The 27,443-nt window shown below is 42.8% G+C and overlaps 1 protein-coding gene across 7 annotated transcripts in view; it reads left to right on the top strand.

Annotated features, from left to right (window-relative positions):
- ABCG2 (ATP binding cassette subfamily G member 2 (JR blood group)) overlaps positions 1-27,443 on the top strand; it is a 142,316-nt gene that overhangs the window by 73,359 nt on the left and 41,514 nt on the right. For 5 of the 7 annotated variants that reach the window (XM_054485309.2, XM_063663878.1, XM_063663876.1 and 2 more), the window contains one exon: positions 20,840-21,061. In XM_054485309.2, coding sequence (XP_054341284.1) covers positions 20,859-21,061 — 203 coding nt within the window. In that variant the 5' untranslated portion in view covers positions 20,840-20,858. Of the gene's footprint in view, positions 1-640; positions 2,502-20,839; positions 21,062-27,443 lie in introns of those variants that run through there. The other 2 variants (XM_054485304.2, XM_054485306.2) reach the window with 2 other exon arrangements.

Here is a 27,443-nt window from a genome sequence, read left to right as displayed (position 1 = left end):
ATGTATAGGTTTTTTTGTTGTTGTTGCTGAGATGGAGTCTCACGTTGTCACCCACGCTAGAGTGCAGTGGCATGATCTTGGCTCACTGCAGCCTCTGCCTCCCTGGCTCCAGCGATTCTCCTGCCTCAGCCTCCTGGGTAGCTGGGATTACAGGCATGAGCCACCATGCCCCGCTAATTTTTGTATTTTTAGTAGAGAAGGGTTTCACCATGTTGGCCAGGCTGCTCTCGAACTCCTGACATCAGGTAATCCACCCGCCTCGGCCTCCCAAAGTGCTAGGATTACAGGCGTGAGCCACCGTGCCTGGCCTCTATGTATAGGGTTTTGATTTGTTTTTACTTTGCATAATTACAGAATGCTATATTCAACTAAGTATCCACTTTTAAAAATGTGCTTCATATCAATTTCATGTGTGTTTTCTCCATTTTTGTTCAGTCTCCTCCTGTACTGCCTTCAGATCTTGCTGGAAATGTTTTCATTTTTTCTGGTATCATAAAATTTTATTCTTTTCACTTATCTGGGTGAGCTAGAAAGAAAATTAAAATAAAATTTATTTTTCGGAGATTTTTCAGTTTTTGCAAACAGTCATTAACGGCCAGGTCTGAAAACTTTATCTTAATTTTTTTTTTTTCTTGAGACAGAGTCTCACTCTGTGGTCCAGGCTGGAGTGCAGTGGTGGGATCTCGGGTCATTGCAACCTCTGCCTCCTGTGTTCAAGCGCTTCTTGTTCCTTAGCCTCGCAAGTAGCTGGGATTACAGCCTCGCCACCACACCTAGCTAACTTTTGTATTTTTAGTAGAGGCAGGGTTTCACCATGTTGGCCAGGCTGGTCTCGAACTCCTGGCCTCAAGTGATCTGCCTGCGTCAGCCTCCCAAAGTGCTGGGATTACAGGCATGAGCCACCGTGCTGGCCTTAATTTTGTCTTAAAATGAACTATGACTAATATGTATTTCTATATGGGCCTTTAAGGGTCTTGAAACTGACAGAAATTAATTCAAAAGAATAATTTTACCCAAATGTTTGGGCGCATCATGAATATATACCTTAAAGTTCTTTTAAAAAGCATGCGGTATGGTATTTTTAAAATTCTTTAAAAAAATTACATACAGTCAATCTTCTTATCTAGGCTTCCTAGCTAAAACTTTCCTACATTGGGTGAACCATTAATAGTTATTCCTAGTCTTGATTTAAACAACTTAAATGATATTATGATTTTTGTTTGTAACTGCAAACCAGAAAATATCTGCATGCAGGTAGTAATTTCCTAGGGTAGACGCAGCAGGTAGATGTTGGGATGGCTACACTCACAAAGCCTGATGGCCCGTTTCCTGAACATGCGCAATCACTTTCTAGCCTTTCCACACCATCAGAATATTGCACAGAAGTATGTCAGTCACAGGAGTGTAAAGAGTAACATTTAAACTATGGTAATATTTTCATTCAGTAAGTTTCTCCCCTTTCCCTCCTTGGGTTAGATTCAGTCCCTGATTTTTTTAGGCCCTGGGGCGCAAGCATCCACTTTCTCAGACTCCCATTCACCAGAAACCACCCATTTAACTTGCTCTGGGGGCGAGCAGCGCTTGTGACTGGGCAACCTGTGCGTCAGCGTCCCCGGTGCTTCGGCGCTCCGGCCAGTGGCGGCGACCAAACCCAGCTAGGTCAGATGAGGTATTGATCAGCCCAATGAGCGCCTGGTGATTCTCGTAGTTAATCACACTGGTTCATTTCGTTCGATCCCGGAGGCAGGAGTGTTTGGCTTGTCCCTGCGTGTCACGGCAGGGTGACCCTAGCCCCGAGGGAGGGCGGTGGTACCAGTCCTGCTGGCGGCTTAGCGCCGCGGGACACGTGTGCACTTTCAGCCGGGTCGCAGGGCACTTATCGCGGCCCGGCAGTCGGGGCCACGCCTCACCCCCGCCCGCGAACCCCCCACCTGAGGAAACCCGGGGCGCTGGGGAGGGGCCACTGCGTTCAGCTCTGGCCGTCCACAGTCAGAGGCGCGGGTTAGGAAGTTCGTGTCAGCGCTGCCTGAGCTCTGTCCCTTGGAAGTCTTGGTCTCCCCAGGCCGCCACCTGCCGGCTCCCATCGTGACCTCCAGTCGCAGCGCCTCCCGCGCCAGCCGTCGCGCTAGGGGAGCGCTCGGGCGCGCCCGGTGTCGTTCGGAGAAGCGGTTGTGCGGCGCGCGGGCTGCGTGCTGTGCCCACACAAAAGGTTCTGGGCGCGCAGGAGGGAAGAGGCAGTGCCCCCCACTCCCACTGAGATTGAGAGACGCGGCAAGGAGGCAGCCTGTGGAGGCGCTGGGGAGGATTTAGGAACGCACCGTGCACATGCTTGGTGGCCTTGTTAAGCGGAAACTGCTGCTTTAGGGTTTGCTTGGAAGGTCCGGGTGACTCATCCCAACATTTACATCATTGATTGTTAAAGCTCTGCCTCCGAGCGCACGCATCCTGAGATCCTGAGCCTTTGGTTAAGACCGAGCTCTATTAAGCTGAGTGAGTAAATGGTAAAAGCCAGTTTCGCTGAGAGTGTGTGTCTGGAGAGGTTGGTGGGCGTTGTGTATATATTTGTTAGAAAATAGATAACCGTTGAAACGAGATGACTGAGTTTTTTAGCCTCTCACAGTTTCATTTGAAAGTGGGTATGCAGTTTAAAACTGACAGTTCAAAGTGGTTTTTCAGAAAATGATGCTCTGGTGCAAACTGATTCTGGGTCCCATAGTGTGTTAAGTGTGGGTTGGTAAAAACTCTTGGCCTTTCTCCAAATGTATGAAATTAAAGTTGATATTGGAAGGATAAAAACCCACTGAGCACGGAAGTTACTACAGGTGGAGGAAACATTTGTTGATGTTAATATTTTAAAGGGGTTGACCAATATATTGTCATTTACCTATCCCCTTTATATTCTGGAAATAGGTAAATGACAAATTATTGGTCAATCCCTTTAAAGCTTTGGATGGTTTGCCAAAGAATTATTGAACTCCCTTTTGTAATTTCCTATGGATAGTTGAGTGCTCTTATTCCCCTCTCAGTCCTAGAGATATCCCCTAAAGCTTGGTTTTTAGGAGGATCTTACAGCTCTCTTATCATTTGAATGTCAGCTAGTCTTAAATAAATACGCCAGAGTAGTAAGGAAGAGATGTTTTTTATTGATATTCTTTACAAAACAGTGCTTTCAGAGTACAGCTTTGACTGGATTGTGTAGATCTTGATGAGAAACGTTTCAACGACAAAGATGGCATGTTAAGTCTAACATTACCCTTCCATTATAAACATTGAAAGATGTTGGTTATTTTATTATTTTATAATAACTTTTAATTGTGAAATAATTTGAGAGTTACTGAAAATTTGCAAAAAATAGTACAGAGAGTTCCCATAATATCATGCATAACAAGGGCCAAAACTAATAACATGGGCATGCTACTATAATACAACGAACTAAATTACAGATTTTATTTGGATTTCACTTGTCTTTCCACTGTCCTTTTTCTGCCCAGGATCCAATCGATGATCTCACTTTGCATTTAACTGCTAAATATCCTTAATTTTCTCTGATCTGTGACAGTTCTTCAGCCTTTCATTGTTTTTTCATGGACCTTGACACTAGTGAAGAAGACCCGGTCAGTTAATTTGTAGAATGCCCCTCAATTTGTGTTTGCTTGATGTTTAGTGTCATGGTTAGATGAATGTTCTACATTTTGGGGAAAAATGTCACAGAAGTAAAGTTTCCATCTCAGTATGTCATATTGGGTACATGATGTCGATACTTTTTTTTTTTTTTGAGACTGAGTCTTGCTTTATTGGCCAGACTGGAGTGCAGTGGCATGATCTCAGCTCACTGCAACCTTTGCTTCCCAGGTTCTAGCGATTCTCCTGCCTCAGCCTCCTGAGTAGCTGGGATTATAGGTGCCTGCCACCACGCCCAGCTCATTTTTTGCATTTTTCGTAGAGACGGGTTTCATGTTGGCTAGGCTGGTCTCGAACTCCTGACCTCTAGTGATCCTCCCGCCTTGGCCTCCCAAAGTGCTGGGATTACAGGCGTGAGCCACTGTGCCCTAGCCGATACTTCTTATTACGTATGATGTTAATCTGTTTGCCAGATTCGCTTTGTATCTGAGATCTTGGGAGAGAAACCTGGACTACCATTTCTCCTTAAAATTTTATTCATTAATTTAAGCATCCATTTGTGGAACATGTTTAGTGGGTTTTTTTTTCTAATGGTTAAACAAACCCCCATTTTCTTCCTTCTACATTTTTAAATTAAAATTCCCTTCTGTAGGGAAGAGTTGACCCTTCTCTCCTGTTCATTGATTCAGTTATTTGTATCAGTACGGGCTCATGGATATTTGTTTTGTTATATGGGTTATAATCCAATATTATCAGTATTTAATTTGCTGCTCAAATTGTTCTGGCTTTCACCACTGGGACCTTTTTCAGGTTGGCACCTGTGCCACTTTGACATACACTTGCTTTTTCTTTTTCCTTCTAATTTTTTTTTTTTTTTTTGAGATGGAGTCTTTTGTCGCCCAGGCTGGAGTGCAGTGGCATGATCTCGGCTCACTGCACCCTCCATCTCCCAGGCTCAAGTGATTCTTGTGCCTCAGCCTACCAAGTAGCTGGGATTACAGGTATGTAGCACCACACTTGGCTACTTTTTGTATTTTTTAGTAGAGATGGGGTTTTCCATGTTGACCAGGCTGGTCTCAAACTCCTGGCCTCAAGTGATCTCTGCCCGCCTTGGCCTCCCAAAGTACTGGGATTACAGGTGTGAGCCATCATGCCCGGACTCTTTTTCTTTTTTAATGCATTTCTTGATTTCTGGCATCAGAGAATGCTCAGGCTTATTTTGTATTTTCCATGTCCCAACCTTGGAATGATCCATTTCTCCAAGGCACTGTGGTTATTTAGCTTTAGAATGGTATTAGAAGCTAAGATCTGGACACTGGATGTTCTATTAGAGTTACCTTTTTTTTTTTTTTTTTTTTTTTTTTTGAGATGGAGTCTTGGTCCAGGCCAGAGTGCAGCAGTGGGATCTCGGCTGACTGCAACCTCCGCTTCCTGGGTTCAAGCAATTCTCCTGCCTCAGCCTCCTGAGTAGCAGGGATTACAGGCATGTGCCACCACACCCAGCTAATTTTTAATGTTTTTAGTAGAGACGGGGTTTTGCCATGTTGGCCAGGCTGGTCTTGAACTCCTGACTTTGGGTGATCCACCTGCCTCGGCCTCCCCAAGTGCTGGGAATACAGGCGTGAGCCACCGCGCCCGGCCTAGAGTTACTTTTGAACTTTTTATGTTTAATAAAAAGTTTGTGACTTAGCAAATGCTAGGTCTGAAAAGATTGGTGTCAGGCCTCTGAGCCCAAGCTAAGCCATCATATCCCATGACCTGCACTTACACATCCAGACGGCCGGTTCCTGCCTTAACTGATGACATTACCTTGTGAAATTCCTCCTCCTGGCTCATCCTGGCTCTGTACTGCCTCAAGGCTTCACGGACAGCCCCCATTACTTCAGTCAAACCCAAATTTCTTCCTCATCTGTTACCTATCTTGGCATAATTCTTCATAAAAACAGACGTACTCTTCCTGCCAATCGTGTCTGACTGATCTCTCAAACCCCAACACCTTCTACAAAACAACAACTCCTTTCCTTCCTAGGCATGGTTGGATACTTTCGACTTTGGATACCTGGTTTCGCCATCCTAACAAAGCCATTATATAAACTCACAAAAGGAAACCTAGCTGACCCCATAGATACTAAATCCTTTCCCCACCCTCTTTCCATTCCTTGAAGACAGCTTTAGAGACTGCCCCCACCCTAGCTCTCCCTGACTCATCCCAACCCTTTTCATTACACGCAGCCAAAGTGCAGGGCTGTGCAGTCAGAATTCTTACACAAGGACCAGGATCACGTCCTGTAGCCTTTTTGTCCAAACAACTTGATCTTACTGTTTTAGCCTAGCCATCATGTCTCTGTGCAGCGGCTGCCGCCGCCCTAATATTTTCAGAGGCCCTCAAAATCACAAACTATGCTCAACTCATTCTCTACAGCTCTCATAACTTCCAAAATCTATTTTCTTCCTCACACCTGACGCATATACTTTCTGCTCCCCGGCTCCTCTAGCTATGCTCACTCTTTGTTGAGTCTCCCACAATTACCATTGTTCCTGGCCCAGACTTCAATCCGGCCTCCCACACCTGACCTGTGGTATTCCTGATACCACACCTGACCCCCATGACTGTATCTCTCTGATCCACTGGGCATTCACCCCATTTCCGCATATTTCCTTCTTTCCTGTTCCTCACCCTGAACACACTTGGTTTATTGATGGCAGTTCCACCAGGCCTAATTGCCACTCACCAGCAAAGGCAGGCTATGCTATAGTATCTCCCACATCTGTCATTGAGGCTACTGCTCTGCCCCGCTCCACTACCTCTCAGCAAGCCGAACTCATTGCCTTAAGTCAAGCCCTCACTCTTGCAAAGGGACTACACGTCACTATTTATACTGACTCTAAATATGGCTTCCATATCCTGCACCACCATGCAAGCGGTTTCCTCACTACACAAGGGTCCTCTATCGTTAATGCCTCTTTAATAAAAACGCTTCTCAAAGCCGCTTTACTTCCAAAGGAAGCTGGAGTCATTCACTACAAGGGCCATCAAAAAGGTATCATATCCCATCGCTCAGGACAATGCTTATGCTGATAAGTTAGCTAAAAAAGCAGCTAGCATTCCAACTTCTGTCTCTCACGGTCGGTTTTTCTCCTTCACATTGGTCACTCCCACCTACTTCCCCGCTGAAACTTCCACCTATCAATGTCTTCCCACACAAGGAAAATGGTTCTTAGACCAAGGAAAATATCTCCTTCCAGCCTCACAGGCCCATTCTATTCTGTCATCATTTCATAACCTCTTCCATGTAGGTTATAAGCCACTAGCCTGCCTCTTAGAACCTCTCATTTCCTTTCCATCGTGGAAATCTGTTGTCAAGGAAATCACTTCTCAGTGTTCCATCTGCTATTCTATTACTCCTCAGGAATTTCTCAGGCCCCCTCCCTTCGCTACACATCAAGCTCGGGTCGGGGTTTTGCCCCTGCCCAGGACTGGCAAATTGACTTTACTCACATGCCCTGAGTCAGGAAACTAAAATACATCTTGGTCTGGATAGACATTTTCACTGGATAAGTAGAAGCCTTTCCCACAGGGTCTGAGAAGGCCACTGTGGTCATTTCTTCCCTTCTGTCAGACACAATTCCTCGGTTTGGCCTTCCCACCTCTATACGGTTCGATAGCAGACCGGCCTTTATTAGTCAAATCACTCAAGCAGTTTTTTAGGCTTTTGATATTCAGTGAAACCTTCATACCCCTTACCATCCTCAACCTTCAGGAAAGGTAGAACGGACTAATGGCCTTTTAAAAACACACCTCACCAAACTCAGCCACTAACTTAAAAAGGACTGGACAATACTGTTACCACTTGCCCTTCTCAGAATTCGGACCTGTGCTTGGAATGCTACAGGGTACAGCCCCTTTGAGCTCCTGTATAGATGCTCCTTTTTATTAGGCCCCAGTCTCATTCCAGACACCAGACCAACTTGGACTGCACCCCCAAAAACCTGTCATCCCTACTATCTTCTGTCTGGTCATACTCCAATTCACCGTTCCCAACTACTCATAAATGCCCTGCTCTTGTTTACACTGCCAGTTTACACTGTTTCTCCAAGCCACCACAGCTGATACCTCCTGGTGCTATCCCCAAACCGCCACTCTCAACTCTTGAAGTAAACAAATCATCTTTGCTGGCAGGGCTATGCTGAACCTCCTTAGGCACTCTCTAATTGGATGTCCTGGGTCCTCCCAATCTTAGTCCTTTAATACCTGTTTTTCTCCTTCTCTTATTCTGTTTAGTTTTTCACTTCTTACAAAACCGTATCCAGGCCATCACCAATAATTATATACGACAATTGTTTCTTCTAACAATCCCACGATATCACCCCTTACCACAAAATCTTCCTTCAGCTTAATCTCTCCCACTCTAGGTTCCCAGGCCTCCCCTAATCTCGCTCAAAGCAGCCCTGAGAAACATCGCCCATTATCTCTCCATACCACCCCCAAAAATTTTCACTGCACCAACACTTTACCACTATTTTGTTTTACTTTTCTTATTAATATAAGAAGACAGGAATGTCAGGCCTCTGAGCCCAAGCTAAGCCATCATATCCCCTGTGACCTGCACATATACATCCAGGTGGCTGGTTCCTGCCTTAACTGATGATGTTCCACCACAAAAGAAGTGAAAATGGCCTGTTCCTGCCTTAACTGATGACATTACCTTGTGAAATTCCTTCTCCTGGCTCATTCTGGCTCAAAAGCTCCCCCGCTGAGCACCTTGTGACCCCCACCCCTGCCTGCCAGAGAACAACCCCACTTTTTCCTTTACCTACCCAAATCTTATAAAACAGCCCCACCCCTATCTCCCTTTGCTGATTTTGTTTTCGGACTCAGCCCGCCTGCACCCAGGTGATTAAAAAGCTTTATTGCTCACACAAAGCCTGTTTGATGGTCTCTTCACACGGACGCGAGTGAAAATTCGTATTGCCTTAAAGTTTAAACACTATAGAGGACCTGACTGTATTTGCCAACTTGGATTCAGTCTCTTATGGGAAAGAAGTAAAACTGGTAGTATTTAGGAATTTTTTAAAGCTCCCATTTTTTTCTCAGATGAAACCCTGCCAGTACTTCCAAAACAAATAATGCATATGTGAGCTTCTATTTATTAGGCTCTGGTAAGAAACCAGGATCATTTTATTAGCTGAGTAGCTTAAACTACATTCTAATATTATAATTTTGGTATCTGTTGATTGAATTCACAGTGAGAAAAGGATTTGAGACCCATATTTATGTTAGTCATACTAGCAATGAAGAAATACTGTGTTTATAATGAGACATTATTTGGTCTGAGATGGTAACTGTACCCGTGGATTAGAGAGAGGATCCCTTGCAATAATTAATGAGCCCGTGTATGATTTTGGAGTACACACACATTACACGCTCCTTCTTTTATATCTTTGTATACTGGATCATGATGTTTTTTACTGTAGGTCTCAGAATTTTGAGAAGTAATGCTGCTGCTCACATTTAATTTTCTGTTAATAATTTTTTTTTTTTTTTTTTTTTGAGACAGAGTCTCACTCTGTCGCCCAGGCTAGAGTGCAGTGGCGCCATCTTGGCTCACTGCAAGCTCCACCTCCCGGGTTCACGCCATTCTCCTGCCTCACCCTCCCCAGCAGCTGGGACTACAAGCGCCCGCCACCACGCCCGGCTACTTTTTTGTATTTTTAGTAGAGACGGGGTTTCACCGTGTTAGCCAGGATGGTCTCGATCTCCTGACCTCGTGATCCACCCGCCTCGGCCTCCCAAAGTGCTGGGATTACAGGCATGAGCACTGCACCTGGCCTCTGTTCACAATTTTTATTGCAATTCTGATGATTGAATTATAAACTGGAAGGGAGCAGGATATTGATCTTCATGTAGTTGACATATACTAGACTCACGGAGAACAAGGACTGGGTTGTAGGCACAGTGCTGTGTGGTTTTGGGTAAATCTAACTCACACTCAACTTGATTTTGTTTCCCCCTGGGGGCTTAGGATTCCAAAATTTTCTAATGACCCACCTCACTGCTGCTAATCTTCCCACAGTGCCAATTTGGTGGAATCAACCTTGCAAAGGGAGAAGAGAAAGGGTGATGACTTTCCCAGATCTTCTGCCACTGTCCTGCCTATGTCTTCTATCCCCAGTCACTACTCCTTTTATTTAAATTCATAGGGGCTTCTCAGTCAGTCCCCTCTTAAATGTAAACGAGTTATTCACTTCCTGTGTGCCTGAAGCTAAACCACTGTCATTTATTTTTGGCCTTGTTTTCCCAGTTTGGGCAATGTAAGAGGAGGTCAGGAAATGGAATTGTTTGGGGCAGGTGATTTTGCAGAACATGCACAGATAAATAGGCTTCAGGGAGCTCTCATAGGCTATGGAGGGAGGGGTGCAGGACAGTGTCCTCATCTTGGCTCTTGATATTATTACGGTGGACTCTTATGTGGTTTCCCTGCATTGTCCCTACCCATGACCAAAGTCAGAGTGATCCTTTAAACCGAGCTTGTCCAACCTGCATGTGGCCCAGGACGGGTTTGAATGCAGCCCAACACAAATTAGTAAACTTTCTTAAAACATTATGTGATTTTTTTTTTAGCTCATCAGCTATTGTTAGTGTTAGTGTGTTTTATATGTGGCCCAAGACAATTCTTCTTCCAGTGTGGCCCAGGGAAGCCGAAAGATTGGACACCTCTGCTTTAAATATAGATATGATTTTTTCACTTAGAACTTTCCTGTGCCTTCCGGTGTCATTCAGATCAAAGCCAAAGTCCTTCCTGTGGTCAGTGGTAGATACAACCTGAGTTCCTGCTCTCTTATCCTCCCTGACTCTGCTTCAGCCTCACTGGCCTCTTTGCTGTTCCTTAGACCAGCTCTTGGACATATACTGCTCCTCCAGAAGGCCACCCTCAGAGCTCTGCTCGAGGGCCTCACTGGAAAGGCCTTCTGTGACCACCTCTGTTGCCGAGGTTGGAGTGCATTGGTGTGACCTTGGCTCACTGCATTCTCTGCCTCCCGGGTTCAAGCAATTCTTGTGCCTCAGTCTCCCAAGTAGCAGGAATTACAGGTATGCGCCACCACACCCGGATAATTTTTGTATGTTTAATAGAGATAGGGTTTCACCATATCGTCCAGGCTGATCTCCAAATTCCGGGCCTCAAGCAATCCACCCACTTCGGCCTCCCAAAGTGCTGGGATTACAGGCGTGAGCCACCATTGCTGGCCCACCCTTCCTCTTTTGCTTTAATTTTTTTTCTCCATAGCACTGTTGACTGATATTTTTCATATGTAACCTCACTGAGGGCAGGGATGTTTATCTGTTGTTTTGTTTTGTTCACTCCTGTAAGTCCAGTGCCTGCCAGATAATAGAAGTCTAGTAAATATTGAATTATTATTATTATTATTATTTGAGACAGAGTTTCGCTCTTGTTGCCCAGAATGGATTGCAATGGCGCGATCTCGGCTCACGGCAATCTCTGCCTCCCAGGTTCAAGCAATTCTGCTGCCTCAGCCTCCCGAGTGGCTGGGGTTACAGGCATGCGCTACCATGCCCAACTAATTTTGTATTTTTAGTAGAGACAGGGTTTCTCCATGTTGGTCAGGCTGGTCTCGAACTCCCGACCTCAGGTGATCCGCCTGCCTCAGCCTCCCAAAGTGCTGGGATTACAGGCATGAACCACTGTGCCCAGCCAGAATTAATTTTATAGATGAGAAACAGGCTTGGAGAGGCTAAGCAGTTTCTCCAGGGTTTTGTGGCTAGGAAGTTTAAGGGGAGAAGGAGCTGAAACCCCACACATTCTGTGATGGATTGGATAGCATTTTATGGGCAGCCTTAGGATTTGAACATCTCCGTTCCCTCTGGGAAACTGCTGGCCAAATTGCAGATTAGATTAAGAAAATTTGGGATGTAACACTCATGTAAATTGCACTTGGTCTAATTTCATTTATGATTTGATGATTTTCTAGACTGAAGTTTTGGCTTTCTAATCACAGATTAAAACCAATTTGGACAGAATTCTTTTATGTATGTATGTATTTATTTATTTATTTTTATATTTTAGAGAAAGGATCTTGCTCTCACCCAGACTGGAGTATAGTGGCGTGATCTTGACTCACTGCAGCCTGGAACTCCCTGGGCTGAAGGGATCCCCCTGCCTCAGCCTCACAAGTAGCTAGGTCTGCAGGCATGTGCCACCACACCCGGCTAATTTTTCAATTTTATTTTTTGTACAGATGAGCAGAATTCCTGCAGATTTTTGTGGGAATGTAAATGAAAAAACAGTAGCCTTGTAGGGTCTTATGTTCATTTGTTTCTATTCAAAGAGAGGATTTAGATTAAGCTGAAAAATTAAGGGGACAGAAAACTGATTAGTGGTTGTGGTAAGCAAAGGGGATTTCTTTGGGGTAACATGAATGATCTGTCTTGATTTTAGTGGTTACAGGACTGTGTACACTTTACAATGTCAGAAAACTGTGCTCTTAAAAAGGATGAATTTTACTGTTTACAATACTGTTTCCTGTTGATGGGTTTCCAATAAACATGATTAAAAAAACCAAAGATTAGGCAGAACTGTGAGTAGAGTTGGCATAGGATCCTTTCCAAAACAGCTTTTCCTTGGTAATAAGTATTAATTTCTGTAAGTTATTAATTTCCTATAGATACCTTGCTGGCTTTACTGAAAATCTTGTAGGATCAGGATATATAGGAGTGAGGAGAGGGTGGAGCTGGGACCTTGCAGTCAGGGACCCTCCAGAGTTCCAGGGTCAAGTCTTAGCTCCTGATCAGGCATGCAGCACCCTTTTGATGGTCTTTGCTTACCTTTTTAGCCTCATTTTGTTACTGCCCCCCTCTGAAAACTAAACTCCAGCCTCATGAATGGTTTACATGTTCCAACATATCTCTTTCGATTAAGGATTTTGCATTCCTTTACTAGAACAGCTTTTTCTCTTCTCCTTTCTTCTTTTCCCATCTACAGTGGTCCCTTGGGGTACAGTGGTCCCTTTGGGTGCATATACCCAAATCCCTGCATACTCAAGTCCCACAAGCAGCCCTGTGGAACCAGTGTATAGGCAGAGTCAGCCCTCTGTATACATGGGGTTGGCATTCTTCTCTCTGCGTGTAAGTGGACCATGTAGTTCAAACCTGTGCTGTTCAAGATTCAGCTGTACTTGGTCTGTCTTCTCTAGGAAATTGCTTCTAGACCCTCCCACCTCGCAGGTCTTGTGCTTCTTCAGGGATGGAACTGTCTTAATCTCTCAGTTATCAAAGGAATGTGAGGTTGTAGAAATTCAGGTGGGGAAGGACATTCCTGGCTGGAAGTATGTCCTGCATTGAAACAGGATAATTGTAGTTTTTGTGAACTACAGCTGTGTTAATCATATTGAGTTCTTAGGTAGGTTTGCTTCGGATTTGTCCTTACCTTTCACAAATTTCATGCTCAGTCTATTCTCTATGTGTGTTTTTACTCTCTAAATTTTATAGGCAGTTCAGTAATCTTACCAGAATTTAACTTCTGTAGAAGAGTTGTCAAAATCTACTCCTTACCATGGTTAGTGACTTCATCTTGCTAGTGCTTACATCTTTATTAAGCTACCTTGCAACAGAGTGTGACACATTGATTTAATCTTTCACTTAATAGGAATAATTGAGAACAGGGTCTGAGGAACTCTGCAGGAAATGAAAATAGTAGATATCAGGTCCCTGCTTTTATGATATCCAGCCTCTGTAGAGAAATTCAATTTTCAAATCCAAATATGACTTTTAGAAATTGCAGATTTGTAAGGAATTCTAAAGGAAATACTTTCATAAATATCATTTTTCTGTGTACTTAGTGTAGAATAGACACAAGAGCAAAGAGCATGAAGAAGAAGAAAGTTCATGCTCTGTGACCCAAGCTTGCAGAACGTTTTAATGCTGAATTGTTAAAGCTGTTATCTAAATACTGGTATATATTGCTAGAGAGTTGAGGGACTTTTTTTTGAGACAGGGTCTTGTTATGTTGCCCAAGCTGATCTCCTGTGCTCAAGAGATCCTCCCGCCTCAGCCTCACAGCTGGAATTTCAGGCACAATAGTGCCAGGCTCTTTGGGACTTTTATAGGGAAGCCTGCGAGGGTGCCTGGAAGGGTTCAATGGATTCTTTTAGTTTTCTTTTTTACGTTCTTTCCTTCCTTTTATCTCTTCTCTTCTCCTTTCTTTCTCTCTCTCTCTCTGTCTTTCTGTCTGTCTTTCTTTCTTTCCTTTCTTTCTTCTTTCTTTCTTTCTGTTTCCTTCCTTTCTTTCCCCTGTTCTTTCCCTCCCTCCCTCCCTCCCTTCCTTCCTTCCTTCTCTCTCCTTTTTCTTTGCTTTTCTTTCTTTTTGACAGGGTTACTCTGTTGCCTAGGCTGGATTCCAGTGGCACAATCACGATTCACTGCAGCCTCCGTCTCATGGACCCTCAAGGGATCCTCTCACCTCACCCTCCCCAGTAGGTGGGATCACAGGTGTGGAACACCACGCCTGGCTAAATTTGTTATAAAAATTAACGGGTTTTAGCCAAGCACGGTGGCTCACGCCTGTAATCCCAGCACTTTGGGAGGCCGAGGCAGGTGGATCACCTGAGGTTGGGAGTTCAAGACCAGCCTGGCCAACATGGCGAACCCCATCTCTACTAAAAATACAAAAATCGCCAAGTGTGGTGGTGGGCGCCTGTAGTCCCAGCTACTTGGGAGGCTGAGGCAGGAGAATTGCTTGAACCTGGGAGGCAGAGGTTGCAGTGAGCCAAGATCGCACCACTGCACTACGTCCTGGGCAACAGAGTGAGACTCTGTAGTGAAAAAAGAAAAAAAAAAGCCTCAATCATATGGATTTGTCCTAGACTCTGATTTGTTTATGAAACTCCCACACTTAATTATGTAAGGAAACTTTTTTTTTTTTTTTGTCATATTAACCTGTCTGTTGCCAGTTTAATTTCTAGGAACCCAGCTAGAGAACCCACAGGGGAGATGGAAAAGGATTTTTTTCTTCTCTGAAGTAACATTTAAGAAAACCTAACAGCGATACATTGTTGCAAACTGAAGACCCAAGGAGGGTGGGCAGGTTTGTCATCCATGAGAGTCTTGGTTGATTCTGATTTAACAAAAGTTCATCCCTCTCAAAGCCTTAACCTTTGATGTCCCCACCGTCATTGCCTCTCTTATCCAAGCATGGCTCCCCTGGATTTTTGCAGTTACCTCCCCGCTAGTCCTTGCTTCCACACCTGCCTCTCCCTCCTCCTGTTGTTCTCCACATAGCAGAGTGTTCCTTTATTTATTTATTGAGACAGGGTCTTGCTCTGTTACCCAGGCTGGAGTGCAGCAGCGCGATCTTGGCACACTGCAATCTCTGCCTCCTGAACTCAAGCAATTCTCCTGCCTCAGCCTCCCGAGTAGCTGGGGTCAAAAATGCACACCACCACGCCTGGCTAATTTTTGTATTTTTAGTAGAGACGGGGTTTCACCATGTTGGCCAGGGTGGTCTCAAACTCCTGACCTCAAGTAATCTGCTCACCTCAGCTGTCCAAAATGCTGAGATTACAGGTGAGAGCCACCACACCTGGTGTGGCCCAGAGTATTCCTTTATAAACATCATTAGGGTTGTGAGCCTTTCCTGATTAAAAGGCCTCAGTGGCTTCTCACTGACCATACAGCCCTTCTGTGATGGGATCTCTTCCTGTCTGTCAGGAATCAGGCCGCGTTCTCCAGATCACTGTGCTGCCATGATGTGGGGTCCTAGAGCATCTAGCCAGTTTAACTCTGAAACCACCATACAAGCAGGCTTTGGGCCTGAATATAATCAACACTGGACCTCTCAGGACAAATCTGTCAAATCGGATATAACATGAAAGCCCATGGATCAACCTTTTAAAGGCAATAAAATACCACGATACCTTTTAAAGACAAGGGACAATTTATGTCAGTTAAACTTCAGATTTTGTGTTCCTTTTCCTTTCCACTGCTAAGCTTGTAGCAATCGCCTGACAGTGATTTGATTGCTCAGGATTGTTATCTTTTGAGATTAACCTCAGTAAACAGTTTAAAGAGGTATGTAACTTATGCAGCATGCCTTATGGCTATGAGGTAGAGTGCAACCCCATATACTAGTGTCATCCTAGGAAAAAAAAAAGGAAGAGTAGAGTCTGGAATTCTCAACTTGAGGCTATCTTGGCTTCTACCAACAAATGCAGTAGTTCCAGCTGGGCAGGTGGCAGGCTGAAGACTTTAGGCTCTACCTGTGCACTTTTTTTTTTTTCCTATTCTCAGTTTTCATTGTATGAAAATGTTGTTTTGAGTTGCGCAATTTGAGCTTTCCAATTGTAAAGAGTGTTCTATACAATTAAGAGTTTGATAAAGGGTAAAAAAATTGAGAAATATTTTATCTGTAATGCAGATTATCATTTTTATAATAGAGTACCAGCATATATTGAAGACAAATGGTTAAACTTCTCAAAAAAGTAAAAATGTGCTGGGCGCAGTGGCTCACATCTATAATCCCAGCACTTTGGGAGGCCGATGTGGGCGGATCACCTGAGGTCAGGAGTTTGAAACCAGCCTTGACCACCATGGTGAAACTCCGTCTCTACTAAAAATACAAAAATTAGCTGGGCGTTGTGGCATTGGCCTATAATCCCAGCTACTAGGGAGACTGAGGCAGGAGAATCCCTTGAACCCGGGAGGCGGAGGTTGCAGTGAGCCGAGATCATGCCATTGTACTCCATCTCAAAAAAAAAAAAAAAAAAAAAGTAAAAATGTGGCCTTGCTAGTTAGGAAGCAACAAGAAAGGCGAGGTATGAATGATATAGGTAGACCAGCAGGAAAGGGACAGCAGAGCTGGGGAAAGAATCTCCATATGCAAATCCCTTCTGTCTTGTTTGAAAGGGCTTTTTGAGTTGGCTAAGATACATAATGAGGCCAAATAACATGAATCAGCTGGGATCAGGTAAAGTGTAAAGCTATTTGGAGGCTTCCTTTTACTTGAGGCTTTGCAGGGGGTCTAGGACACAGAAAGAGAAAAAAAAAAATGGATTAGCCTTAGCAGGTAATCTGCAAATAAGGAAACAGTAACAGGTGGGAGGTTAATTTTTGTTGTAGGGACATCTCGTTGTGTGATGGGTATTTTCCTTGATATAAAAAGATGATGCTAATCCAATGAGACCAGCAAACATGTCCAGAAAGCTTGTGACCATGGGGAAAGACTGGTGTTTGCTTGAAGGTAGTTGTTACTTTTAGAGAGTTCCCTAAACCCAGAATACTATATTCATTAGAGGTCGGGCACTTTGAGATGAGTCTGGTGCTGAGTTGGTATGTTTTATTTATTTAATCCTTACTTTATTTTTTTTCTTAGAGTAAGTGTATTGCTCCATATTGGTGTTAGAATTAAAGTTTGGTTTTTTTTCCTTTCTTTTTGATGTAACATGCTTCAGCTTGATGGTGTGTCTTGGTTATACCTGTCTAATCACTTGGTTTGTGACTCATGAATGACTAAAGGCCCTGTATCTCCCGAGGAAGATTGTTAGAATCCTAGCCAGGAATGAAACAGCTTCTGAGTAATGTGAATTACACATTTAATCCTATCACAAGAAAGGCAAACTCTTTCTCTGCAGGCACTTCTAAGATTGCGATTGTATTTATAAATGTTACCCTCTGTCTTGTATGGGCATGGGTGATCACTCTTTCTTGGATATTTTAGCTCTAGTTGTTGCCTTTTATTTGTGGAAACCTCACAAAAGTGTCTTTAAAATTTCCGTCTTGAGTCAGTGAGCTATTTAAATTCAAGCAATAAGTTATTTGATACTCTTAAGGAGTCTTTTCCTCAGTGGCTGAATGAACATCAAATGGGGATGGCAGTAGGAGAAGTGATTGCTAGTGTTGGAATTGGTGTATTTTGGTTTCTGAATACTTGGGGAGATGGTTTAAAACCTTTTTAAAGTAAAGGTGTGAAGTCCATACATTACAGTTATCTCTAGAGATCCCTGGGGAATTGGTTCCAAGACTCCCCTCGGACACCTAAATCCAGATATGCTCAAGTTCCTGACATAACATGGCATAGCATTTGTGTATAACATACACGCATTGTTCCATATACTTTAAATCATCTCTAGATTACTTGTAATATCTAATACAATGTAAATGTTATGGTAATAGTTGTGATACTATATTGTATAGGAAATAATGATAAAAAAATTCTGTATATGTTATATACAGACACAGCCATCCATTTATATTTATTTTTAAATATTAATTTTTTTTGAGATGGGGTATTACTCTGTCACCCAGGCTAGAGTGCAGTGGCACGATCTCGGCTCACTGCAATCTCCACCTCCTGGGCTCAAGTGATCCTCCTGCCTCAGCCTCCCGAGTAGCTGAAACCATGGGTGTGCACCACCATACCCGGCTACTTTTTTGTATTTTTGATAGAGATGGGGTTTCACCATGTTGTGCAGGCTGGTCTCGAACTCCTGCATTCAAGTGATCTGCCTGCCTTGACCTCCCAAAGTGCTGGGATTACAGGTGTGAACCACCACGCCTGGCCTATTTTTTAATATTTTCAATTTGCGATTGGTTGAATGTTCAGATGCAGAACTCAAGGACAGGGCTGCTGACTGTACTTATGCCTTCTCTTTCACTGCTTCAAGAGAACAGAATTTTGGCTAATTATTACCATTCATTGTGTTCACAGATTAAAACCCAGCCATGTACCTTGAATTTGTTGGGTGTCAGTCTTTAAAAGGTTTCTACTTTTCCAGACTCCAAATGAATAGACTTGTAAATATGATTATGTTTCTGGATTACAGAAACAGTTATTAGGAGATAACTTTGGTTTTTGGCAGTTTTATTATGATATGCCTAGATTTGTTTTTTTTTTTTTTGTATTCATCCTCTTTGGTGTTCCTAGAGTTTCTTCAATCTGTGGCCTGATACCTTTGTCAGTTTTGGAAAATACTGGCCAGTATTTCTTCAAATACTGATTCTGTCTAAGTACCCATTTTGCTGCATTTTCCCTTCTCTCAGGTCTCCAGTTATGCGTATGACAGACCTTTTTCATCTTATCCCATATGTTTGTTATGCTCTTTTATGTAGTTCTCATTCTTTTTAATTAGGAGATTTTTCCCCCTTTCATGGTAATAATTTTCATCATTCATAATTTTCATCCTGTTTTCTGTATACTAGTCTTCCAGTTCACTAAATTCTCTTTCCTAATTTGTGTCTAAACTAGGAAAGCTGCTGTTAAACTCATCTATTGAATTCTTAATTTTCATTTGTTTTTGTAGATCTTTGTTCCTTTGTGAGAGTCTGTCTTTTAATTTTCTTAAACACACCAATCTTTTGTTTTAACGTCAATGTCTGTTAACTCCACTCTAGATTACTTGTGGGTCTGTTTCCATTTTCTCGTTTCTGGAACATCAGGTTCTGTTTTTTGGCATTCCTGGCAATTTTTAAAATTTTTTTCATTATTTTTAAACTTATGATTCGTGAATCAGGCAGCCTTCAGAATCACAGCAGATTCAGAGAGATTCCCGATGCCTGGCAATTTTTTATTGAAAATTTGGATGATATCTTCTTAGAGAGTGGATTTAACCTTCTTCTAGCAGTCTGAGCAGATCGCCATGATTGAGTAGAGGCTGGTTTTTTGGTTTGTCCATATTCCCAGAGCATAATGCTTTTGGGATCTCTTTCCAGGGCTCCTCCTCTGCTAGGCACTCAACTTCAACAAAATTTTGTCTCCCTAGTGCTGACAGACTGCTGAAATATCTGCTCAGAAATAGTAGAGGCTACAGTAAGCCGACTCATTCCTTCTAGCAGCTTCTTCCTGCTTGGTTTGTCTGAGCTGTGCCCCAGGTGTGTACAGTTTTTGTGTGCAAATACCCACCTCAAGAGGAAAGGGCACGCAGAATGCCGAGTTTGTTTCAGTGCTTTAGTCCCTTCATTCCATGATTTTGGTTCCTCATGTCCTGGCCACTTTGGTTGCTCTTATCAGACAGAACTCTTCAACAGTTTCTTCTTAGTTTTTTTGGTCTACTTTTGTCGTTGTGCTTAGGAGGACTGTCTGGGAACAGCAACTCCATTATAGGCAGAGAGAAAGTTTGTCATGGATTACTTTGACTTTTAAAAATTAAAACTACATTTATTGAAGTTAACATTTCAAACCTGTTTTACAAGTTGTTAAGCTCATCTTAAGGTCTTACTCGAATAAATCTTTTTTGAGGCCTTTTGTAATTCGTTTAATGAAATATTTCACATTTTGTTGATACATTTAATATTCTTTTTGTTTTAAATTTTTGCTTAACTTTTGGTTTGATTTACTTAATGATTTTCGTATCTAACTTTAAATCTCCCTAGAATTTAAATATATTTGTTAATTAAGGAAATGATTATGTAATTGCAAACAGTTTTGGAGTTTACCTTCTTTGCTGATTGAAGGTGCATAACAACTTCTGACATAAAGTCTGGAGCTGTAAATTCAGAGAAATGTCTCCTGTTCCTGACTGCTTGGCTAAGCCCCTTTTGATAATAATGATGCTATAAACTCCGCAATTAAAAAAAAATAGAGGTTCTTTTTTTTCCCTTTGTTTTGAGATGGAGTCTCGCTCTATCGCTCAGGCTGGAGTACAGTGGCACGATCTCTGCTCACTGCAACCTCTGCCTGCCTGGTTCAACCCATTCTCCTGCCTCAGCCTCCCAAGTAGCTGCGGTTACAGGCGCATGCCACCACACCTGCCTAACTTTTGTATTATTAGTAGAGACAGGGTTTCACCATGTTGGCCAGGCTGGTCTTGAAAAAAAACACAGAGATTCTGATGATGATCATGTAGTCTGTCCCTGCACTTGACTTATATCATAATATGGTTTCAAGCCAGACAAGTCTAACCCTCATCCATCCTTTTCCTGCTTTATCAGTTTTTTGTAATTTTCATACTATTCCTATTTACTTATTAGGACCCATTTACTTATTAGGGAAGTATTTGACATCTAATTGGAGTTTATGCATTCCAAGTTGTGCCTGTCTTCCCATTTAGGTTTTTAGGATGCTCTTATCACAATGGTGTGGGCCGTTCATTGGAAATGAAGCTACTCATTGCCGCGCATTTAAAAATGGACTTGTTTTAAATGTATTGTCACCTAGTGTTTGCAATCTCATTTATCTGGACTATCAACTTACTATTGCTTTTCTGTCTACAGAAAGATAAAAACTCTCCAGATGTCTTCCAGTAATGTCGAAGTTTTTATCCCAATGTCACAAGGAAACACCAATGGCTTCCCCGCGACAACTTCCAACGACCTGAAGGCATTTACTGAAGGAGCTGTGTTAAGTTTTCATAACATCTGCTATCGAGTAAAAGTGAAGAGTGGCTTTCTACCTTGTCGAAAACCAGTTGAGAAAGAAATATTATCGAATATCAAGTATGTACATGAACTTGTAAAGAGACAGCTTTTTAATTTACCTACAGTGAACCTCACAGGTTTTGCCTATTTCCAAGACTGGCTATGAACATTTTTGTACAAGTCTTTGCACAGATATACAGACACATGCTTTCATTTGTTTTAGCTAAACTAGGAGTGAAATAATTGTGTCACATCTTAGGTGTATGTTTAACTCTCAAAGTAACTGCCAGACTTTTTAAAAAAATGTACCACATGTGGCCGTATGGTGGCTCATGCCTGTAATCCCAGCATTTTGGGAGGCCGAGGCAGGCGGATCACGAAGTCAAGAGATTGAGAACATCCTGGCCAACATAATGAAACCCAGTCTCTACTGAAAATACAAAAAATTAGCTGGGCATGGTGGCGTGTGCCTGTGATCCCAGCTACTCTGGAGGCTGAGGCAGGAGTATGGCTTGAATCTGGAAGATCAAGGCTGCAGTGGGCGATGATTGTCCCACTGTACAAATGGGTGGCAAAGTGAGAGCCTGTCTTAAAAGAAAAAAAAAAAAGCATACTTTGTGAGGGTACATTTATTTTGCTTATCTTATCTTTTAAAGCTAGTAGATTAATAACTTGATGCACTAGAAGTCTCGTCTGCTCAAGGCTTCACACTTTTTTTTCTTTTTTTTTTTTTTTTTTGAGACAGAGTCTCGCTCTGTCACCCAGGCTGGAGTGCAGCAGCACAATCTCGGCTCACTGCAACCTCCACCTCCCGGGTTCAAGTGATTCTCCTGCCTCAGCCTCCCGAGTAGCTGGGATTACAGGTGTGTGCCACCACGCCTGGCTAATTTTTGTATTTTTAGTCGAGATGGGGTTTCACCATGTTGGCAAGGCTGATCTTGAACTCTTGACCTCATGATCCACCAGCCTCAGCCTCCCAAAGCACTGGGGTGTGAGCCGCTGCGCCTGGCCACGCATATTTTTTATGGTCAAATGGCATGCATTTCAGCAATAGATGAGTTCGTCTTTACTGCGTGAATAGAACTGTGTTCCTTACTGGGCTCATAAAAATGCAGTCAGATCTTGCAGTTCTTTCACATTTTAGTGGAAAGGTCATCAAGGGTTGGTGTTTTTCCTGCTGGTATTTCCTGTTTAAGTATCCATGAGAAAGGCTGTACCTTTTTTGGCTGTAGTATTTCCAGTCTTTCTCCTATCTGCTGGCTCCAACTCTAAATACAGTTTCTGTGGGTAGAGGAAGGGCTGCTGTCACTTATCTTACTTTTGATTTGTGTTTGATAGCAGCATCACCATTCAGCATCTACATTCCAAAAAAACTTATGAGAATTTTGATTTTGGTTTTTCCTCTGGACATTTTGTAACTTCACTTCTAGAACTAGGTCACTATAACCTGATTTCCTCTGCAGGGGGAAGAAGATAAAACAGTCTGACCATGAGAATTTAAAAAGTTGTGATTCTTCTGCCTTAGGACAAATCCTTCTCTTATGCTTGTTTGTCTCCATACCCAGCATTTGAGCTTTCCCTCACCAACGCTGAAGATCTTATGGAAAAAATATATTCATTCTCATAGATATGTGGATGTCCTGTTATTTTAAGAGAAATTCATTATACTCTTGGAAAATTTTTAATTAATAACTTATTTTGAAAGGATTTCAAATTTATTTACTTATTTTTTAGAGATGGAGTCTTGCTGTGTCACTTAAGCTGGAGTGTGGTGCTGCAATCATAGCTCACTACAAGCTCAAACTCCTGGGCTCAAGTGATTCTCCTGCCTCAGTCTCTGGAGTAGCTAGATGCCACAATGCCTGGCTAATTAAAAATTTTTTGTGTGTGGAGATGGGGTCTTCCTAGGTTGCCCAGGCTGGTCTTGAACTCCTGGGCTTAAGTGATCCTTCCACCTTGGCCTCCCAAAGCACTGGGGTTATAAGCATGAGCCACTGCACCTGGCCTGATGTTAAATTTAAACCTTGCAGGAACATAACCCTTTTCATTCAGGTTCTCAGCCAACATTTCACTGCATTTGTTCTCATCACTTTCTCTCTTCATGTTCCCATGGTCATTACTGTTTTTTCTGAACCGTGTAAGTGCAGGCTGTCCACATGGTGCTTCCTTCTCCTTAACTCCTTTGTGTGTGTTCCTGAAAAAACGACCCTTTCCTATATAACCACTCAGACATTGTCCAGGAGCAGCCAAGGGGGAATGTAGCCTTGTAATGAAGGTCGTGGTGGGTCCTCAGGGCCTTGGGTCAACCATGCCCTTCACATATTTGACTGCCACCATATCCTGTCTCTTCAGTCTCATTCAACGTGGTATTTTCTTATCTCATCCCACCCCTGGTGATGTTAAAATTGATCACCTGGTCATGTTGATGTCTGCCAAACTTGGCTATAATGTCACCCTTTCCCCTTGGTAATTGATTAGTGTTATGAGGAGAGATAAGCTGACATTATTCCAGAACTCCATTCTACATTAAACTTCACTAACTTCAGTCCCCACTGGATGACTCCTGCCTGAGTCAGCCATCACTATCATAGTTGCCAGACAGTGATTTTCTATTTTCATTATCTCTTAGTTTGTTTTACTAAAAGGAAAAATCTTCATCTATCACCAGTATAGAGTCAGGGATTTGTATTTTATTCAATTAACGCATTATTATGTTTTACCTTCATACTCTTATTGTTCCTGATTTGGTCAGTGGGCGATCTTTCAAGGTGGGTTCTTCCCTCTCCCCATCTCTCATTCTTTGGATATATCTCCTCATTCTTATTTTATTTTATTTTATTTTTTTGAGACAGAGGTTTGCTCTTATTGCCCAGGCTGGAGTGCAGTGGCATGATCTTGGCTCACTGCAACTTCCGGCTCCTGGGTTCAAGCAATTCTCCTGCCTCAGCCTCCTAGCTGGGATTACAGGTGCCCACCACCATGCCCAGCTAATTTTTTGTATTTTAGTAAAGACAGGGTTTCATCATATTGGCCAGGCTGGTCTCAAACTCCTGACCTCAGGTGATCCACCTGCCTTGGCCTCCCAAAACGTAGGGATTACAGGCGTGAGCCGCCACACCCAGCCTCTTTTTGTAATTAAACAAATTTTATTAGAGACAAGGTCTTACTTTGTTGCCCACGCTGGAGTGCAGTGGCATGATCATAGCTCACTGCAGCCTCCATCTCTTGGGCTCAAGTGATCCTATCACTCAGCCTCCTGAGTAGCTGGGACCACCGGCACATGCCACCACTTCCAGCTAACTTTTAAGTTTTTTGTAGAGATAGGGTTTCACTATGTTTCCCAGGCACATCTCAAACTCCTGGGCTCAAGTGTTGCTCCCACCTTGCCTCATTCTTTGAATATTTACTTGGCACAGCAAGCGGTTCCAGACTCACTGTGTACTTACCCTGCCTCAGACCTAGAATCAGCTGTTGATTTTTATGGAGGAGACATTTACAAAACCAAAATCTGGGTGTTTAAAATGCTCATTGCTATTGGGATGTCATTGCTTCTAGGCTTTCTCAGTGGAGTGAGACCTAGAGAATATATGTATGCGTATACGTCTACACACATATGCATACACATACATGCGTAACTTTTTAAAAAACTACCTCCCATGTGCAGGTGCATACAGATCTGGCCAAAGCGGGCGGGAGAGGAGCTGGGGGAGCAGTGGTGACCATTCCCGCAGCACCCTGGGAGTTTCCATCTTTATCTTTCTATAGCTGTCTTTGTATATGGATTAAAACCTATGGCTTCTCATTAATTTCTCCAATTCTGATCTGAACCCTCAAGATTCTGTCTATATTTCCATGTTTGTAAAATTTCAAAAAGTGAAAAATCTAGCTCTAATTGGCTAGAGAGGGTGGGAGATTGTTTATATTATGGAATAAGAAAATCAGCAAGTACATTAAGGATGTATGTTAAGGATATACTTCCTGATTTTCCTATTCCATAATATAAACAATCTCCCCACCCTCCAGCTATCTCTTCTCAATTTTTTTTAAAAGGTGAAAACATTTTTCCTTGTCTTTTTAGAAGTAATCCCATTTATAAAAATGCAGAAATTTATTTATTCAACAAATTTTGAATGCCTGCTAGTGCAGGACGTTGTGCAAGATGCTAGTGACACAGGTAAGTCCTCAGTTCAGGGAAGCCTTAAAGCCTAGTGGGGGTTTCAGAACACACTTTCACTCTGATAAAAGGATTGATTAGAAGACCCAATGGGAGCCCCAACCCTAAATTGGAGGGCCCGGGCGTGGTGATTGAGAAAGAGAAAATTTTGTGTGTGTAGGGTTGGGAGGGTGGGAGGGAGGTGAGCATTGACCTCTCTTGTCCGTAAACAAAACAAGACCAAGGGATTAATCATTATCCACTAAAACATAATAGAGGTGACAGGAAATTTGGGGGTAAATTTTATTCCCTGTGTTCCAGGTTCATGTTCAGTGGTTTACAACAACTGTGCTGTATGTCATGGGCAGGAGGGTGTGAGAGGTGGTAGCAATGTGGCATGCTGTTTTGTTGACAGACTTCTATAGTGAGGGACACTGACCTGCATGCAAATGCTGTAAAGCAATAAATAAGGGTGGGGAATGCAGTTTCAGGGATGATAGAAGGGTGGAGGGTGGGGTGGGCAGGCCAGTGAATTGTAGACCATAGACTAGAACAGAGGTCAGCAGGCTGTTTCGATAAAGGGCAGATAGTATTAATAAACATTTTCAGCTTTGTGGGCCATGCGTCTGTGTTGCAACTACTCAACTGTGGTGTAGCATGAAGGCAGCCCTAGGTAATACGTAAGGGAATGAGCGCGGCCCTGTTCCAACAACCCTTTGTCTAAGAAAACTGCTGATCCCTGGACTAGAATGTAAACTCCACAAGGGCTCAGAGTTTGTTTTTCATTTGTTTGTTTGTTTGTTCTCAACTCTCCCATGCCCTAGAAGAATATCTTGTATGTACATAGTAAATACTTGATCATTGTGTTGAGAGGGTGTAGTTGGAATTAGCCACTGCTCCAGATGGAAACTCTTGGCATTTATGACTGGACATTGTTATTGTTTTCTGTAATGCCAGGGTTTCATCCCAAAGTAGTAAGCCAAGCTCTTTGTCTTAGAACATTCATATTGAGGTTTGGGTTAATCATTCAGGATTGCTTGGTCTTTATTTGAGTAGGTATTTTAGAAACCTGGAAAGCTTTTCTGACAGTGGAGCCTTAGTGAATAACAAGCTTATGGTGATTTTAGAGGCAGTTATTAGGGAGCTGTTTATAAAGAAGATGCATGAAGAGCTATAGATAAATGCACCTTGAAAATTTGCCCAATCATTAGTATGTTGTTTTACACATTTAGAGGGAAAAGTCCACCGAAAGAATAAGAGAATTTTCTGTTAGATCTTGCTCCTGGTTTACCTAACTCCCATTGTCTTTGTGCAGTGTTTCAGTGAGATATACCCCAGTTAATGAGCAAAATGAAAGCTACATTTCACCCTGGTACCCACCAGCCATTGTACAATTGTGACAGTTCAAGTACAACAGGCAGTAAATGCTCAGGGAGTCTTGGGTTTAAGCACTGTGGTGCAGTAGCTTATCACCCATAATTGTATAGGATCATAGGATTGGCCTCTGTGCTAATCATTATTTGAGAATGAAATAGTCTTTGGCTTTGACTTTCCATTTGGAATAGATATTACTTTCTCTGTGGAATATATTGTAACTTACTTACCAATTCTAAGGAGAGAATGGGCATAGACACCTGTGTACCTGTGTTTTGAAAGGAACAAGCCAGGCCCCACCCTGAATTCTCCTTTCTTCTTCTTCTTTTTTTTTTTTTTTTTTTTTTTGAGACGGAGTCTTGCTCTGTTGCCCAGGCTGGAGTACAATGACGTGATCTCGGCTCACTGCAACCTCCACCTCCTGGGTTCAAGTGATTCTCCTGCCTCAGCCTCCCGAGTAGCTGGGATTACAGGCACCTGCCACCGTGCCTGGCTAATTTTTGTATTTTTAGTAGAGACGGGGTTTTGCCATGTTGGCCAGGCTGGTCTAGAACTCCTGACCTCAAGTAATCCACCTGCCTTGGCCTCCCGAAGTGCTGGGATTACAGGCGTGAGCCACCACACCCGGCCGAATTCTCCTTTCTCCAGTTCCTTCACTTATCATTCTACTTGCTATCTTTAGGATAAAATCAAACTATTTGCTGTCTTCTTGGGTCTCAGCACAGTCAACGCTGCCATAATTTTTTCCACCTTCCTTCTCTATCTGAATATTCACTACCCTCAGACATCTACTTCGCTTGAAACGTGCTTATGTACATACCACGTCTTCATATTCTTAAAGGATGACCCTACCGAAGTGATGTCTTCTGCTTCTAAACTTGGAATTTTCCAGTGTATTTATCTGACTCTTAACAAGGAAGAAAATGATATATC

Source organism: Pongo pygmaeus, chromosome 3 (genome assembly GCF_028885625.2).
Source record: "Pongo pygmaeus isolate AG05252 chromosome 3, NHGRI_mPonPyg2-v2.0_pri, whole genome shotgun sequence".
NCBI classification, from domain to species: Eukaryota; Metazoa; Chordata; class Mammalia; order Primates; family Hominidae; genus Pongo; species Pongo pygmaeus.
Note: the sequence above shows the minus strand (reverse complement) of the source record. Positions and strands in the feature narration are given on the sequence as shown.